General features: G+C 40.5%; 1 protein-coding gene across 2 annotated transcripts; it reads left to right on the forward strand.

The window, feature by feature from the left end:
* The first annotated feature begins 4654 nt into the window (after positions 1-4654).
* On the forward strand, positions 4655-16295 carry LOC135466574 (major egg antigen-like). 2 transcript variants are annotated; one of them, XM_064744127.1, is made up of 2 exons: positions 4655-4852; positions 11893-16295. In XM_064744127.1, exon 2 carries the CDS (start codon positions 11921-11923, stop codon positions 12923-12925), a length of 1005 nt encoding a protein of 334 aa, XP_064600197.1. In that variant the 5' UTR covers positions 4655-4852; positions 11893-11920; the 3' UTR covers positions 12926-16295. The 2 variants fall into 2 exon arrangements, with proteins under 2 accessions (XP_064600197.1, XP_064600198.1); XM_064744128.1 differs by lacking the exon at positions 4655-4852 and adding an exon at positions 5196-5312.
* Positions 16296-18696: the final 2401 nt, after the last annotated feature.

Raw genomic sequence — 18696 nt, forward strand, 5'->3', positions numbered from 1 at the left:
TGTATGCCACTCGCCATCAGGAGTGGATGTAGTCCTCAGAAGATCCTGTCTGTAGGTCTTTTATCGCTATGGTCTATATTTATTTATTTATTTATTTATTTATTTATTTCGAGAATTTCCCAGTTATAGGACAGCAATCAGAATTACGACGGCGGAGGTGTTTGGCCCAGCTATAGGACGGCAATCAGAATTACGACGGCGGAGGTGTTTGGAGTAAACCAGGAAGCCTTGCTCGGATACCTGACAAATTTCCTGACTTCGCTGGGTCTCATGCCGCCAGTAGACTTTCATGGCTAAATCATGATATCTGACAGCTATTTTCTCGCTCATCAAGGATGTACCTAATTGGTCTACCCCATGTGGTATATTTTTCCGACAGATGGCCGGAATACTGCTAAGGAGGCTGCATGAAAGCAGCGATAACAGTCAAACACATCTGTTTGCCTTTGTTGTAAACAGATTGATCCCGCTATCTTTGTAAGCATTCCCAGCAATGACAACCAATGACAAAACCTCTCCGAATTCGGCTAACAAAGTTATCTCCCCTTGGCCTAAACCTCAGCGTTAGTCATACACGGAAGACAGAATCACTAGTCTTGCTTATCCTAAAACCACTAGTCATATTGATTATAAAAGTACAATCCGAATGTAGCTTTTACCCCAGTTTTTGAAAGTCATTCATTCAGCGGGAAGGCTTTCAGTTTGAAGAACAAACTTGACTGGGTGTCAACAGATGAAACACAAATCGATGTTGACAGCACACTTACAGATGGAGATCAAGAGTAGAAAGAATTTCAGTTAAATAGTAGATCAAAGAAAATACTGGTAGCATTAACATAAAAGCATTGAATTGATAATTTGATTCAGTATCCAATAGTCTGTACAGGACAAAATATTGAATTGTGTGCTTGAGACAGAACGCTACTAAACTCACGTGGATAGCGTAACAACCTATTCGTCAAGACTAATCCTTTCATCCTTACAAAAGGTGCTTTTGCAATCAGCTGACAGAATTTTAAAATAAATTTTAGCGGAAAATTATGGAAGCCAGATAAGGCCATCATCGTGCTTATAATGGCAAGAAGCAATGGTATGGTGGTGCGAATCGACGGCATGATGGCATAAAGCGATGGAACGATGTCTCGAAGCGATGGCACGTAGAAACCCAGCAGTTCTCTCTGCGAGCAACTATGTTATATTATCAGTTGCGCTTAAAATAGAAACATAACCATTTGTAATCTCTTTCAGGTGGGACGAGTGGTAAATATGGTCAATGAAACGAGAAGACAAGCAGTTTTAGTGATCTTGGACGCGGGAATTACTTCATTGTGCAACTAGAACAGTAACAGCTTTTATAATCTGCAACTTTAAATTCTAACTGATCTAGGATTACCCAGTCCTGATAATGCATGGCCACTGTTTTTATAGCTAAATAGCTGAAAGTGTGGCCCCTTAAAACGAAATCGCATCCACAATAAACCCCAAAGTGTAGGAATCCCATTTCGCCGTGTAAACGAATCTTGCCCAGGGGATTTAACTGGATTTAAGATACCTGAAATCTGTTCAGTGTTTCCCTGAAAAAGAGCTTTATATAAACTATGAAAGTTAGAATTAAATTAGACTATGCAACCTATCATTCATACTGTGTGAGTCGCAAAATCTTTATGTCATAAATAGGGTATAAATAGGACTTTTTTTCCATATCCGCATTTCCTGCAGAATAAATCGCAACATCCGGACATCGTATGTGAGTGTTATCAAGAGAATGCAGCCATATGCCGTCACATGCCATTGGAAATGGGTATATATATTTAATCTTTTAATCGATTCACCTGTAATATGTACGGCAGAGTCAATAGTAAGCGTCAGTTGTGCCGAGATCTAAGTGTATTCACGTGGGTGACCTTGAATCAATACGACAACAACAACAAATTAACAATATATCTGGTGATACGTGGCAAGGGCTTAGTTACAGAGGAGAAAATTATCGAAGGATACAGGTAAAGAATAAGAACAGCTGTTATCGTATATAGCAATACGACTGATATCAGTGAAGCTATTTCTGGGCTATGCATGTTTTGAGGATGGAATCAAAACATATGCACATGCACAATTGTAGGCTTATCTATAACCGAAGGCAACTTGTTACGCTCCGCCATAACAGACACTGGCGGTTTACCTGTGATATCAAAACAAAGTGTGTTTGGGAACATATATATGCTGAACAACATGTCACTGATATAGCCTATAGTAATAATGTTAGCATAATTCATGTCAGGCAATGTATTGGATGGAAGAGTGGAAAGTGCTGGCGCAGCACAAAGACTCTACATTGAGCTTCTCCACAATGCGGCCGCTATGAGTTCAAGGCCAGTTCACGCTGGCTTCCTTTCCAGTCAGAGATGGGAAGGCCTTCCAGTCCGGCCATAAATGGGATGGGATGGTTGCCCTGCATCCTGCGGACGGTGGTGAGTTTCCCAGAGGCTCTGCCTGGTTGCCTTTCACCATAATGCTGGACGCCGCCGTATGAGTGAAATAGTCTTGAGTATGCAGTAAAACACCAATCAAATATATAAATACGGCTGGAGAGGATGCCAGCATGAGCTGGATTTGAACTCGCAGCGGCCGCATTGGTGAGAGGTTCCTAGGTCATTGCGCTTCTCTGGCACGATAACCACCTTCGCCATGTGTAGGCATTATAAAATATTCTACTGAAAGCAGAGTATGAATCCATGAGTCGAAACAGACATTGGTATAGCACCCGTGAACCAATATGGACATTCCAGTTTAATACCTGCAAGGCCAAGTGCCAAAACGACGTTTAATACAAACCACCAAAGAACTTTAAAAGTATACAACGTACGAAATTAGGACGGACTCCTGCACAGAGGAGCAGTCAATAATTTTCAGTTATGTTGGAAAGGTGCAAAGTATGTTCTAGACGAATAAGTGAAATCAGTACCAGTGAAGGACTAAGAATACCAGCATATTTATTGTTATATCTATTGTGTGATATATCTGGAACAATGAAATACATGGTCTGTGCGGAGTATTTATTTTTTTATTTCATTTGTGGTTTACGCCGTACTCGATAGTATTCTACTTATACGACGGCGGGAGGAGTATGTAAGCGTGGCGGAAAATTACAGTTGCTGAAACAGATATACTGTCAGGAGTATCTGAGTGTGGCCGAATATTGTAGATGCTGAAACAGATATACTGTCAGGAGTATCTGAGTGTGGCCGAATATTGCAGACGCTAAAACAGATATACTGTCAGGAGTATCTGAGTGTGGCCGAATATTGCAGACGCCAAAACAGATATACTGTCAGGAGTATCTGAGTGTGGCCGAATATTGTAAATGCTGAAACAGATATACTGTCAGGAGTATCTGAGTGTGGCCGAATATTGCAGACGCCAAAACAGATATACTGTCAGGAGTATCTGAGTGTGACCGAATATTGCAGACGCTGAAACAGATATACTGTCAGGAGTATCTGAGTGTGGCCGAATATTGCAGACGCCAAAACAGATATACTGTCAGGAGTATCTGAGTGTGACCGAATATTGCAGACGCTGAAACAGATATACTGTCAGGAATATCTGAGTGTGGCCGAATATTGCAGACGCTGAAACAGATATACTGTCAAAAGTATCTGAGTCTGGCCGAATACTGCAGACGCTAAAACAGATATACTATCAGGTGTATCTGAGTGTGAGCGAATATTGCAGTTGCATATTTTTTTAATAAGAATTAAAATAGCAACTGCTTAGCAAATGATATGTGAGGAAAAATTCATATAATATAGGCTACAATAATCTAAATAACCCTTTTATGGCGGATCTTCATGCCAGATGCGCCTTTTCAGTATGCCATGATAGTATTTGAGACACATGCCTGAAATAAACACTCACTGAGGAAACTCCCGCGATGATAAGTGGTATCAAGGCTGCAATTCCCTAAAAACAGAAAGTGACACAAGAAAGCAAATATGGAGCATATAAATCGACACTACAGAGCATAATTAACACCTGAGTTAGAATGAAGAAGCATAGCTCCAAACAATAAGCCGATGCATGAAACGTCACAACTTGCACCTAATTGTAACAGGACAAATGATTTCCACCTGAACTGATATACAGATATGGGAGTATAAACTGCACTTGAGTTACTTTACACGGGAACGGTGAGGTGATCTGGAAGCGAACAGGCATGGCACATAGTGTAGCTGTGTTGTACGTACTGATAAGAATAATAAGCGGGCAAATACCGTCCCGTGGTTCTGTTGTGTTTGGGGGAGCGGCGCAGCCTAGCCTAAATATTAGTTTGGTTACGGATATGTGATAGAAAGTACATGAAGTAAGGAATTGCTCTCGTCAACGGCTGGAGCCTGTTACATGCACTATTGCCTTTGGGTGAAGAGACGGTGAATTAGCCCGTCATCGTTTTTCTGAGGTGTCAAACCGCTCTGGCTTTGGGAAGATGCTACAGAAACATGCAGAGGTCAGGTGAGGGAGACAGGCCGCCCCTCAAATGGGGAGTGAAATTCAATAGGCTAGGTTAACAGGCCTCCGCGGCGTTGCCCTGGATACCTGCGACCCACGCTTGCGCAGTGCAGACAGTCTTCATCCGCTGCCAGTGGAGAGCTCTTCATCGACCCTGCTAACACAGTTACGGTGGAACCGCCAGAAACTGGTGTGAATTCCTGATAAATTCGGTTTTTCTGATTTGTACCCCCTTCGAGCTTTAAGGACCCACAAGCCCCAACCCGTATTATCATCAGTCAGTAGCCCTGCTCACTGGGCGTGTGTGTGTGTGCAGTATATATGCTCACAGCAGACTGTCCCATTGGTGAGTATATTCATTTAATTTAAATGTCATATATGCGTGCACGTGTTCTCCTATTCGCCGGTATTGGACACAGCATATGCGGACACATTAATTATGTAAAAGTTGTTTGCTTAATGATTAAGGAATGGCACAATGCTTGTTGCCTGTCCTGAATATGCCACAACCGATGCGCACAAAAATTTTTACACACCGTATTGTGGCTTACTGGGGCTGCCATTTGTTCCACGACTGATATATACCATAGGCGTCACTGCTAGCAGACGGTATCAGGTTAGATGGGGACTGTGTATTTACCCAGTATGAGCTGCCCACTACAGGCGTGAGTGGGACTTCACTGGGACATCCCTGGTCACATGGCTGAGGTCAGTAACTGATGTTGGCATCTTGTAAACACAAGCCTTGTGACTGGCCATGCCAGTGCTACGTGCTGATCGTTAACCCAGTAGCTGGCACATACAACGTAAGTAAGCAAGTATTTATCAGTCCATTAATCCTACATGGTCAAAAATGTATTTGGGAAAAGAATATATGGAATGTGTGATGGATATGTGATTAATTACACTCAATACCAAACAATGCATTCTGCGCATCTTAGCTCGCAGCGCTTGAAAATTGTTCTAATGTTATACTGCATGTGGGAGTGATGTAAATGTTTGCCTTAAAATCTGATCCGATGTTTTGACGTACCTATAATCAACTTAGTCTTAGCCGAACACATGTGTGATATTTTCCATCCTATATGTGAAATGCGGTATGACCTTTGTATTGAAATATGTAACTTTGTGACGCTGATTAAGTTCTGCTGAGATATTCCCCAACAGGTATGCCAATAAACAAATATTGTGAATGTATGAATTGCAAATATGTAATTTACAGTTATTTATAAGGCCTTCATTGTTCATAGCTCAGTATATTGGTGAAAATGTAGGTCGACCGGACAGTGTGACCGTAAGTCCTCACACTGTGTGCTATGTTGTGCGGTATGGAAGGTGATGCCAAACCTCCTTACATTATATCCTCATGTCACGTGACTAGATGGAATTAAAAGCGCATTTAGCATGCATGTCACATGTAACTTAAACTGACACCGCTGCATAGAGACGTGTGCATCTTCGTCAGCAGACATGGTACAAACCAAACCGGCCCCCCTTAAGATTAGAAGTCTTAATACTGGTAACAGAGTCACAGTGATATACTGACTATCCTCTTAAGACATGCGGCTGATCTGATGGAACCACGGCTTTACTTGCCTCTGGCAGACCACCAAACACGCTGTCTGATCTCTATTGCGAGACAGATTCCATCAGGGTGCTCGCCGATAAAGACATCTTTGACTAAATTAAATTAAATGGCTAGATACGTCTGCATATCTCTTTTAACATTTGCTAAGTGTTTCCTGAGCAGATTCGGTCAAGGTGAATTATATGAAACCCCGTAATGGGCACTAAAATTGTTCCTTATTCATGTCTAGTAGCCTGGCAGTTTCTGCAAAATGTGATATTTGTGTATGTATTTTCTTCACATTGTTACACTCATAGTTTTGGTGATTTCACACTGTACTAGAGAATTTTTCACTTATTTGACGGCTGTCCTCTTTACATGGGAGGAGTAAATCGCAGTAAACAACCGCCCTTCGTTAGGCACATTAATTAGTCTTTGGGGGCAACAAATACTCCATGCGGCGCCTGCGCAAACGGTCTTAAAATATTCTGTTAGTTTTATGAACAGGTGAATGCTACTTCGTTACTGTGTATTTATTTGATATATCCCCGTACAAAAATAGCCATATTGTCATCGTACATCATGATTGGAAGAGTCTCGCGAGAGTTCATTTGAAATTCGATCACGACACTGTGAGATGATCACCACAGAAACCTCATTGCAGCGGTAATTCTGACCTTCTATGTCTGGGACAGTTTTCGTGTAGTAATTATAATACCCTCATGGAAACGAATGTTCTGAATGACAATATTCAACAGAGCCATTCCTATACCAGCATATATAGACTAGCGTTAATTCGCCAACATGCACCACTTGTGTGTGTTTACTTGAGGGCGTTCTGTCGGTTCTCAAGCGATAGCACGAGTGCCTGATATTGAGGGAATAAAAAATGGCTTTGATGTGGAAATGCTTGCCTCATCCCTTGGCAGGCTTCCCAAAATATTTTTTATAAAGGTATGGGCCGAAATGTTTAAAAAAAATTCTCAATATGAGACACGGAAACCCTGGAGAATAGAATAAAGCGTACTGGCACATCAGACATCGGAAGGAAGTATCAATGCCCTTTGTGTTCGCCACTGACGTTAGTAGCACGATAGCGGTTCTGGGTTTAGAGATACCGATCTAGTCATCGAAGCCAGGCATACCAGATAGCATTTACTGTGGGTTGTTACACGCTGAAGGCAAAACATAATGCAGGTGAACTATAACACCTTGTAGGTCGTGTACTTGCATCTAGAGCAATTCCTGTGGCACAGAAATCAAGGATTTCACACTTCTGAGGTTAACTAATACGTATGAGTAATTACAGGCTATAAATACAAACCTTTAGCCTCTGTAAAATGTTCGCGTTAGTCATGTCATATTAGTACATTATCATATCGCAACTGAATCTAATTATGAATAAAGTAATATATCACATGTATTAGCAACATCAAAGTTAGGTGTGTAATAAACGAGATAATCACAACTAAGGGTCCACTGCTATCCTGGGGTGTGCGGCGTCAGCAGAAGAGAGACATAACTCCATCTCCCACTCAAATACCATAGCAGTGAGGCTTATAGTGTAGCAGATATGCAACGCAGTCCAAAATAAACCAAGAGTTTAGTCTGAGGTGATCCTTCTCATAAAACAGCAAGGTAACTACTGCTAAAGCAATTATTATCCATGAGCGCAGAAAGAACTCCGCTCGCTTAATGCCTTAGTTCCATTTACCTGTGAAGTTAAAATTTGTAAGCTAGCCATTGAGGATTAATCTGCTTCGGGTGGAAATAGGTGTGATCTAGTCCAAACTATACCCACATACCCCAACGCCCATACACCCACATCCACACCCACCCTTAGTTCATGCGCTACTAAACGATTAGGCCCATATGCAGTCATTTGAGGGAAATCCCAAAAGGGAAAATCAAATGTATGGTCAGGTCAACGTGATGTTTTTCCAGTCAGAAACTTATAAGTTTGATGGCTGCCGTCGTATGAAGTGAAATAGTCTTGAGTGCGGAAATGTAGAAATGGCGAGTTAAGGAGAAGCTCTTGGTGGTATGTATGTGATATAAATGTATGCCGTACATATTATGAGTACTGGCCCGTGTTCTATGCAAACGGCTCGATGTTGACTGACAAAGTATTTCGGGCATATGGACCTTCACGTATGACAAAGTACTTCAAGGCCAAGGGGCCCTTATGAAAGACAAAGTACTTGAAGGCTAGTGGCATTTTTAACAGACAAAGTAGTTCAGGGATTGGAGGCTTTATGGCAGACAGAGTAGTTCAGGACTAGGGGCATTTGTGGCAGAAAGAGTAGTTCATGACTTGGGGCTGTTATGGCAGAAAAAGTACGTGTAGTTCAGGGCTAGGCACATCTATGACATTACAAAGTAGCTAACGCTTGCACCTTTTATAGACAAGAAGTTCATTTGTAGGAACGTCTGTATCACACAAAGTAGTTCAGGTGTATGTACGTGTATGGCAGATTAGATATACTTTTTTATCAGACAACATAATTGAGGTGGAAGCTCTTTGACAAAGTACAACAGACCATGATTTTGGGTAAACTAGGGGTATACATTACACTAGGGATTGCGACGAGGTGAGAGATCAGGTATCAGGTATCAGTGTAAGACTACAGGAATTCAGACTGGACCAGGTACCACAGTATTGGTACGGATGTAAATGGAATCAGGTGAAAAGGTAAAGCTAGGGATGCAGATGAACTAAATTTTGAAGATGAAGCAAGGTTATGGACTTAGATCAGATCATGTATCAGGATAAAGGTAAAGATGCAAGTGAGATTAGGTAATGATGTTATGCTGTAAATGTAGACCTTTGAGTTTGTAATTTACCAGGTGAGATGAGTGATTCAGATGAAGCTAAGGGTTCATATAAAACATTATTCAGGCAAATGTATGTGATGGTGAGGAAAGAGTTTCATTTACGGAAATCTCCATCCGCATCATTGTATTGATAAGGTGAAAATAGGGTGACATTTCCACATAATTGACCATGAAGATACATAAATTCAAGTGAATCATCTTGATCAAAGACTGAGATTGCGACTTCAGAAAATAAGCCGACAAAACTACCAAGCCATATACCAAGCCATGTATGTAGAAAATCAATTTACATATGACAGGCTCGAATAACTCAGGAGGTCAAACCACAAACCTAAGCAGAGCTTTCACTTTAAGGGCTCACTGTTCTGAAAATGAGACGTTGGGTTAAGTTAAGTGTACATGATGGATTGCTGAATATCCGCTTATTTTACAAAAAAATGGGACACTGACTAGGGAAAGTTTGATAAGGGGCGGTGGGAGTCCATGATGGCATAATTCAAACGTAAATGAAAGGTATGCTGTTGTTTACACTGCAGTGATTAGTATCGTAATTTCGGTAAGTATCGTAAATTCGGTAAAATGATAATGTTTTTCTCATCTCGAAACAGAAGAAACATGTTAAAAGTGAAGCATATCCATAATATTTCTTTCAAAATGATGTGACTAATCGACGCTGTCATCAAAAATAACAGCCTGGGATTATACTTCGCCGAAGCCGCCACACTCCAAGCTATTTAAGGAGGTGCATTAAACTCACAAACGTGACAGAAAAGGCGTTTATTGGCCGAGATAAGCTCATGCACTTACTTACACTTACTGATTTCTTCGTCATAATACTTCAGAGGTGCCAGCACTTTGTCGGAATAGACTTGTTGGCCACTAGAATACACAGTATTTGTACACAAGCTTATGACTTCTTGCTGTCAAATGACTGAAAAATTATAAGTACGACATAAATCTCGAAGCCTACATCCAAACTAGACAAGGTTGACCTTTTGAACCTACAGGTGCGATGCTTAACCTCAGTACTGTTGTCCTCGTGTGGATTTATTTAATGCGCATGTGTCTATAAAATTGTTTCCGGTGTAGGTTAGAATCATCTTGTCCATACTATAGCTAAGACAATGTATGTGTATAAAGTATTAATAGAACCAACGACTGATGCACAGTTTGGTTTGTTTTTGTAACATCACTTCCTTCCTCAGCACCGTGATCCCAGTGACATCGGCATCAACATTTCTGTACAAAATGTGCTAGTGGTAGCAATGCTGTAAACGGAATGTTAGAGAGCAGCGCGTGCGTTGTAAGGAGTATGAATATGAATTGTTCGGCCGCGGTTTATGTCAGGAGATTTACCAAGTAGCTGTTGAAGGGCAGAGGTGTTTTCCGGGCTACATGTATGTCCGCTTTCGTTTACCTAAACTCCCGATCACCGTCATATAAGTGCAAAAAGTTTTATTATGGCGTTAACAGCAAACAAATAATAAATAAGTATCTTTCAGGATATAGTATTAAATCTGAAGTGCGATGTCGGTATAGAAACGGTTTATATTAGCTTAAGTAATGTGTTTGCAGTCGAATAAAATTATAATAGTCTAGAAGTTTGAGAAGTCATATCAAGGCTGCCTCATGGTATATCTTTCAAGCTATAGACAAGAACAAGGTGATCTCTCATGTAACAGGTCAAACTGAAAAAAGGGTATAATACGGGTAAATCACATTTTAAGAAATACCGGGATATATGATGGCTAAATTGCAATCTAGGAAACACAACTAGTTATATGATGGGTAAATCTGGGACTTTTACCTCGGGCACACAACACATGGGTTATTGCGTATTTGATGTGCCAGTCTATAAGATGGTCAACATGTGTTATCTTTTTTTCTAGAAATATCCGAAGGCCATCAGGAAAGCTGTAGAGCTAAATTAGGGGCATCTGCAACTTATTACTATGTTGCGATCGTTTAGTACAGTGGCAGTATGATTAGCTCTGTACAGTTATATGGGGAAAACTGCGCTGTGAGTTATTCCGGTATTTGGTAGGAAAATAATATCAGAATTTGGGGTAAATCGGCCATAGCGTTAAATGAACGTTTTAGAAGCCACGAGAAAATGAATGCATCGGCTTAACTTTCACACAACAACGTAAGCGAAATGCTCTAAAGGAAGTGGAAAACTTGTAAAATGTAAATAATTCATATTATTCATGTTTTGTTATCCTTTCACATATCCGAAATAAGTGCAATTTATCGCGGAAAGGGATCCTTATGACTAAAGTGTACAGAGATCGAACCCTGAAAAATGTATCCAATCACCATTAAAGCTGTAATCTTTTTTTTGTACAATTTCTCATGTATAGCCCAATATTTCAATGTTATAGATTTCCTGCTTTTTCTTAGGTACCAATTACTCTGTATGGACGACAACTATGGACCGAAGACTATCGAGATATTGGTCTCATTTGCAATTAGCTCCAATCCATAACATTACCATTTTCGTCATATTCCTATCAGGGATTTAGGTAGTTTGTTTCCAGACATATTCCTGTCTCCTATAAAATCTCATCAGGACATCGATTTGAGATATGCCTACGTTATAGGGCGGCAAACACCAATCAGATGAGGCCAGCACATATGGGCCTGGTAGACTACTGAATGGGCAATCATAAAAATACCCAATGATAAAGAGTTTACCTACAGGATATTGGGACTGGGAAAGCGGGATGGAAAAGCGGGATGGAAAAGCGGGATGGAAAAGATTTCTTGCAGCCTTTACTCTTCCCTGTTTAGGGATCAAACAAATGTGTAATTTAAGGAGTAAGCGTGTTCCTTCATAAGATTTCTTTGTTTCTATTTGAAATCAGGAGTCTGTTGTTAACAATGTCTGTTTATATTATTTATATACCTCACTAGAAGTTTTAAGCTTAGTAGCATATTCTTTTGGGAAAATACATTCACACAGCTGTTTTGATTGGTATTTTCAGTTGACCGAAACCAGGACAGTTAGCCAGTATGGCGAGATACCGATCCGAGGTTCATATTCCCATCAAGCAGGACAACCTAAGCTTCCAGGATAGGCAGATCCAGAGGTGGGACGATGTGGAGTCACGAATGGACCAGAAAAGGAAGGAATGGGAAAGTGAGTTCGAAAAAATGCGTAGAGACTTCTTCACATTAAGTCCAATGGAGAATAATACAAATACGACCACCAAACTAGACACCCTAAAACCTTTATATGAAGTTGACAGCCATGGACAAGAAATTTTCAAAATTCGATTTGACGTGAAAGAATTTAGACCGGAAGAAGTACAGGTTAAGGTTCAGAATAATAAATTACTGGTTAATGCTCGTCACGAAGAGAAAACCAACCGGTCCACTGTGAGTAGGGAGTATAGTCGCCAGGTGGACATTCCTACCAACGTGGACCAAGATCGTCTCCAATGTGTCCTCAGTAAAGACGGAGTCTTGTCAGTCGAAGCACCAGTTTTAAACAGGCGGTTAGGGCAACCTGCCACCATTTTGCCTATCCGCTCTGGCGAAATGCCACAGCTGGAAACAGCCATGTATATACCTAGTGAAAACGCTCCGGTGCCCAGAGGCGACATGACATCGAGCAGAACCCCTATCGTCACTGAGCCAGACGGCTCAAGAAAGTTAAAGCTAGAGGTAGATGTTGGAGAATTCCGTCCAGAGGAAGTCGTTGTGAAAACCATAGATAAGAAAGTAGTGGTGACTGCCTCACACGAGGAGACGCAGGGCGGGCGAAGGATGAGCAAGTCCTTCAACAAGGAGTATGAGTTACCCGACAGTGTGGATCCAATGACAGTTAACGCTTACATGCAGGAGAATGGCAGGCTCATCATTGAGGCGCCAATCAAGTCTGTGGGTAAATCAGCGTACAGCGTGTCTCAGACACACGATACTAAGCGGGTTGTAGTCACCAGAGAGTCGACTGTTACATCAACAACCAACACCAGCAAACCCCTCTTCACCATCAGTGTCCATCGCCGACAGTGAAAACCTTGTCTTTGTTGATAACTTCCGGCTTCCGTGATCCAAAGCTCCGGTTGACGCATGCCAGTTGTCGTAAAATGATACTTTAAAATTTACAATTGCCACGAGACTGTTGTCGCTGTTATGCAACAGTATGTTTGTGTTGTGATTTTGTCAATGCTATAACAAGGTCATCAAGTGTTTGTGGTTTTAGTAATCAGCCCTGTCATGTTTGCAAAAGGTTACAATGTGTCCAGTTGAAAATGTTAATCCTCCTGTAAATGAAAGTATTTAAAATTAGGATGCTGATGACGTCATGCAAATACGACATAATTGCAGTATTGCTGTCATGAGAACTTTGGCTGGTCCCAGTCTCACTACTTGTGAAATCATTTATTTTGAGTGGGTAAGATACAAGGATAACAACGGTAACAACGGTTTCCATTAAGGAACATTTTGTAACAAAGGGAATGAGCCATGGATGTGTTAGATAACTGGTCACTGCGTACAAAATGGCCGGTAAAGCCTTCTGCCAAAAAGACCATGATTTGGTTTTCTTAAGAAAGATATAGTTTAAGTAAGTGTTGTAGCTCTACTGGCCATACCCTGCGTCGTAAAAGGCAAACTATGCGGTGGTGTTTAGTTTCCGTGGATTTGTGCCAAAAGTTGTTAACGTATGTGCAACAAGCAGGCTGTAAAGAAGGACTCGATGTGCAGGAAAGTCATGTCCGCCAGCTGTCAGCGTAGGGATACACAATGTACACTGTGCGCATAGCTGCCAAACATTTGGCGAAACAGTCCTCCAAATCTACCAACAAAGACCTGGAAAAATGACAAGCCAAAGGGCTGAGTACATCTTTTTATGTTTGACAGAAGGGTTCCCAGTTGTGAAGTATAATTGAGCTATCTATTCCATCAACTCTGTGGTATTTTTGGCACCGTTTGTATGTGTGCTGTTTTGAAATGGTATCAAGGTACTGTGGTAGTTAAGGTAATTTGAAATTCCGGTATCTTCAAAACCTTATTAAGGGGCATGGGGGTTTCAAACACCTGCTACCTTGTGAAATGAGCACTGCAACAATATGTCTAATCTATCTTGCACTCGTGGTTTATGACATCCGCATTACTCTATACTCAGGTCGTGTGTTCTACCATGAACCTTAATAAGTCATGTAAGCTGTATCCACGTTGTAAAGTGATGATTAATGGAAATCTTAGCTCGTTGAACACAATGCCAGATTCGACCACCTGGAATGAGCCCTAAATGTAAAACGGTAAACAGGTGTCTAAATATGAATACTCTTGTTTATCATTAAGAACCGGGCTCTACCGAGTTAGCCACGTCACCATGGGAGTTTTGAAATGTTAATGAGCTTAGGTTAAACTCACTGCTTTACAAGATGGTTGCGGGCCTGTAGACGGCTGAATGAAAAGGCACTGCTTAAGCACTCCGAAGCATTGCAACAGTTATCGAACCTATTTGCCCCAGGCTACGCGGAGGGAAACTAGCATATACACATTATTGTCCCTACTATCGACTTGCTTAACTGCTGAAGCGTATGCAAAGAATTTAATCAACGCTTTGACTGCTATTCTGGTACTATATTCTTCTGAATTTTGGCTGGTGTCATTAAAAGCAAACTTGAACGAAATAAAAAAAAAAACAATAAAAAAAAAAGAGAGAGAGAGAAAAAAAACGCATTAGCTTACACCAAAGGTGCCATATGAAAAAACGTTTATTAGGCTTAGATTCTCTAGCGCAGAGTTAAAATCTGTGGTACCCTCTTTTCCCTCGTGTTTTTATGTATTTGGAGTGGAATTTATCTGTTTACTGACCTTTTCTTGGCAGTGAAATAGGAACAAGATAGATTCGTTTTAATTGATATTTATTGGATCAGCATCCATGGCTATAGAAATAAATAAGGCACATAAGGAACTGAATTTAAACTCCTCATATATGTAACTGACACGGTATGACTAGCAGTTTCCGGTCAAGCTTGAGCTATATAAACCTGCAATCAGTTTTACCTCAAGTGTCCAGTTTAAGACATTTGCAATGATTACCATGATCTATTATAACATTTATACTTTTTCCACAGTAAATTCTTGATATGTAATTTTTTGTAGTAAAATTTCAGATAGCGACCAACGACGCGCCATATTAACAGTCGGGCCTTGTGCCTCGTGGAGATGATTCTTTTTTTGATTTTGCAGTGAGAACATATCGGAAGGCGGCGTAGTTCCGTACAAAACACTGTAACTGTGTACACATTGTGTGTACTGAGCACATGTATCTAAATATAGAAACTAGGCTGGACAAAATATATGTATTTCTGAGCCCCTGTTTTTAGGCAGTTTCACCTTTAGCATTTACTTTGTCTCTGGTGAGAGGTACAGTACATCGTGAATGATGCCAAACTTAGTTTAGACGTTAGCCAGTGTAAAGAGTAGACGTATAAAGTGTCCCTAGTGAGCATGTATCAGTGTAGAAATGATAACATTAAGGTTAGTGATTCTTTTATCGGACGAGGGTTATTAGATTTCCACTTGGTGTTGTATAAGAAAAATATCTGAAATTCCTGAGTCCGTTGGCTATGAGCGTAGGTCGACGATAGCCCAGCTTCCTCCTCGACCATGTACCCCCCCTCCCTCCTCCCTCATTCCTCTCCCCTCTCCCCCTTCCCTTTACCATCTAGCCCGTGGCTCTTTTTCCCCCACACGGATGCACTTGGTTTCTTATTCTCGCAAGTAGGCCTACCCCCAGAGTATAATATTGCCGGTACATCGTCTTCGTCAGAACACCTTGTTATTGCCACAATATAAACCCCGCCCTTATTGTTTATTGCATTTGGTTTCGATCACACTGTAAGGTGTACTTCCGTTCTAAATGTGTATTCGCTGTGTGATGCCAATCCGATCCTGATTGCCCACCCAGAGAATGTCCGCCAGTTTTGTTCTTTACCGACCGTTACACTATATATGCTATCTCCGCTGAGCTTAAGTCGTTTCGTTTGTTGTTTGTGGTTATATTTTGAGTACTGTTGAGATTTTATTTCATGTTTTATTATTTGTGGTAATGTGGAAATTCCTGTTCAGTTCCAATCGTCCTATTTATTTTCCCATGCGATGAAGTTGGACATTAGCTTGGAGAGATAATATGTTGAACTGATAATAAACTAAATTAAGAGTCATTTTCAACACTTTCACGGCATTGTACCAATAACAATGAAAAATACATAGAGATATATTTATTTGTATTATCGTATGCCTTGTTAAGCCACCTTACTCTTCGGTGATCACCTTTTCAAAAGCTATTTGTTCTCCATATTTATTTCTCTAATGCACCGATACTTGTGTTTTCTGGCTATTAAAGTTAACACTGGATTCAAGCCTTCCTTTTCTTCACGCCTTGTATATTTTCGTTCACTTGATATAACTGATACATGTATACTATTGACAGCGATATTGCGATGTCATTTTACACTGGCCCATGCGGATATTCACTGAATGACCGATTTTAAGAGATATTATGCCTTGGTTTGTAGCAGTCCAAATACAATTATAAACGTAAATGCACAATTCAAATGGGTTATAAAACAGTTGTTTAGACAGTTATTTAGGTATTACTTTGTTTGATGTAAAGTATCAGACATGTTAGGAAGCACACAGCTGTGGTGTGTTGCTTTGGAGTAGAAATATTGTGATACTAAGAACTCAGCGCTTGGCATGGCTGTCGGTGTCCTCAGTCCAGTGAGTTACCATTAACCTGGACATAACGTCACTGTGCTGAGTCATTGTCTGATTGCCGCGGACAAAAGATCACAAGTGATGGTCATTACGAACATTAGTTAACCTATTGCAGACCAGGCACTTACCTTAGAAAATTTTTATTTTAATACACAGAGTTGCCCTAGACAAACATGACAGAACTGAAAATCGCTTAATTTAAAAAATAAACTCAGGAATTATACCACAAGTGAAGAGTAAATCTGACTTAAGTCTAAGAGTGATCCTGAGGTCAGGGATCCAGGGTCGATTCCACAAAGCCCTTTCTGACTTGAGTCAAAATTTAAAAACTCTGTAGCATGGTTAGTTTTTGGTGCTGGAAGTTGAAATTATGACATACTTTTCTGAAGATAACATTGATGAATGGTACAACATTTATACTAAAACCCAAAACTAAGCTCTGAGATCGTATTTCAAATTTTGACTTGAAATGGCTTTGTGGAATCGACTCAAGTTGTACTAAATCGTGTCACAATACTGCAAGTTAAGACTAAGCCTGACTTAAGCCTAAGACAGCATTGTGATCCTCTGGCATATGCAATAGACTTTGAGTACCAGCTTCACTGTATGGTGTCTCACACCAAGGATCGTCTGTTCAACCCTCGCTTTAACTGGGATTTCTGCCCGTTGATCTATGTAGTTCCGCGCAAACGCGTTTAAAGATAGTCTGAGATCTATATCAACGCAGATGGCAGAGGAATCCGGCCATTATTCATGTTGGGACTTCAGGAATTCCATGGTTAAATTCTGGCCGTTGCCCAAACTTCACCAAATTACATTAAAAATAATTCTGGTGTTATAAATATAGATCCTACAATGATTGGACATGATGAGGAAGACTGCGACGAGGGATTGTGCTTAATCTTAATAGATCAATCCAACTCGGATTCCATTCCCACTCTCCATGAGGCAAGAATTTGTAAACCTTCGCCAAGATACTTGTTATTTCCGTTTATTTTGGGACAAAGTTCACAAGCGTTCGGCAACATTGGACTTTATGATTGTAAGCTATGTTAATATAAAAGCTATATTTTTCACATCAGATTATTGACATTAACACCGACTTGTTCACGTACGTCAAACTATTCTGATTCTTCTGTAGTAATCTGGTGGTAGAATATATGCTTGCAATTGAGTAAGAAAATAGAACACCAAACACAGAAAACTAACACTTGATAGGCCCGAAATGTAGCGCATATCAATCTCGAGTTCTATATTCGCCCACACTCTACGGTGATACTTTTTCAGATTCATAGATTAACATATCAACAGGTACGCTTACAAGATGTAGAGTTTTTGCCAACTTCAGCTAACCTTACTGGTCACAATTTTTCTTCTCGAGTCAGAAATAGTTGTGGAATTGGTAAAAAGGCCTTGTGAATCACATCTGGATAATGTGCTGAGTACAGCTCTGGGAGGGCTGTTGGCTGATTCAGCCGCCTGACTCAAGGCCCCGGCCTTCGCGGGGAGCCACCTCTGCTATCTGTGGAGTATGAGGTAATGTGTCAGCTGGTCTAACACACTGATGTGGCTTTGAGGCCAAGAAAAGATTATGTACTAAACTGTCTGGGATTCGCTGTCTCTACACTTTAATGTAGGCTGCGATGGTTTCTTTAGAAACAGCCCTTGGGTGAGCGGTTTATACCACAGGTGTGCTTATCTAAGCACTTCATAAACCAAGACAGCACAATGTTAGCCAAAGTCGTATAAGTGAAATATTCTTGATTACGGCGTAAAACACCAATCAAATAAATAAATAAATAAATGGACCAAGTGTTATTTTAGGAAGCTTTTGTAATGCAAGAAACTGTCTAATTTTCAGATCTCATAGCTTTAAAACTCGTGAATGTGTTGACAGCGATTTTGTGATCGAGTATATTTTTTAGCTCTCATTTATTGATTCACTTGATTAATGTTTTAAGTTCCACTCAAAGATATTTCACTAATAAGATGGCGGTCACATACATGCATGGGTGGAGACAACCATAAAGGCAGCACATAAAAGCACC

The sequence above is a fragment of the Liolophura sinensis genome, chromosome 6 (assembly GCF_032854445.1).
Source record: "Liolophura sinensis isolate JHLJ2023 chromosome 6, CUHK_Ljap_v2, whole genome shotgun sequence".
In the NCBI taxonomy this organism is placed as follows: domain Eukaryota; kingdom Metazoa; phylum Mollusca; class Polyplacophora; order Chitonida; family Chitonidae; genus Liolophura; species Liolophura sinensis.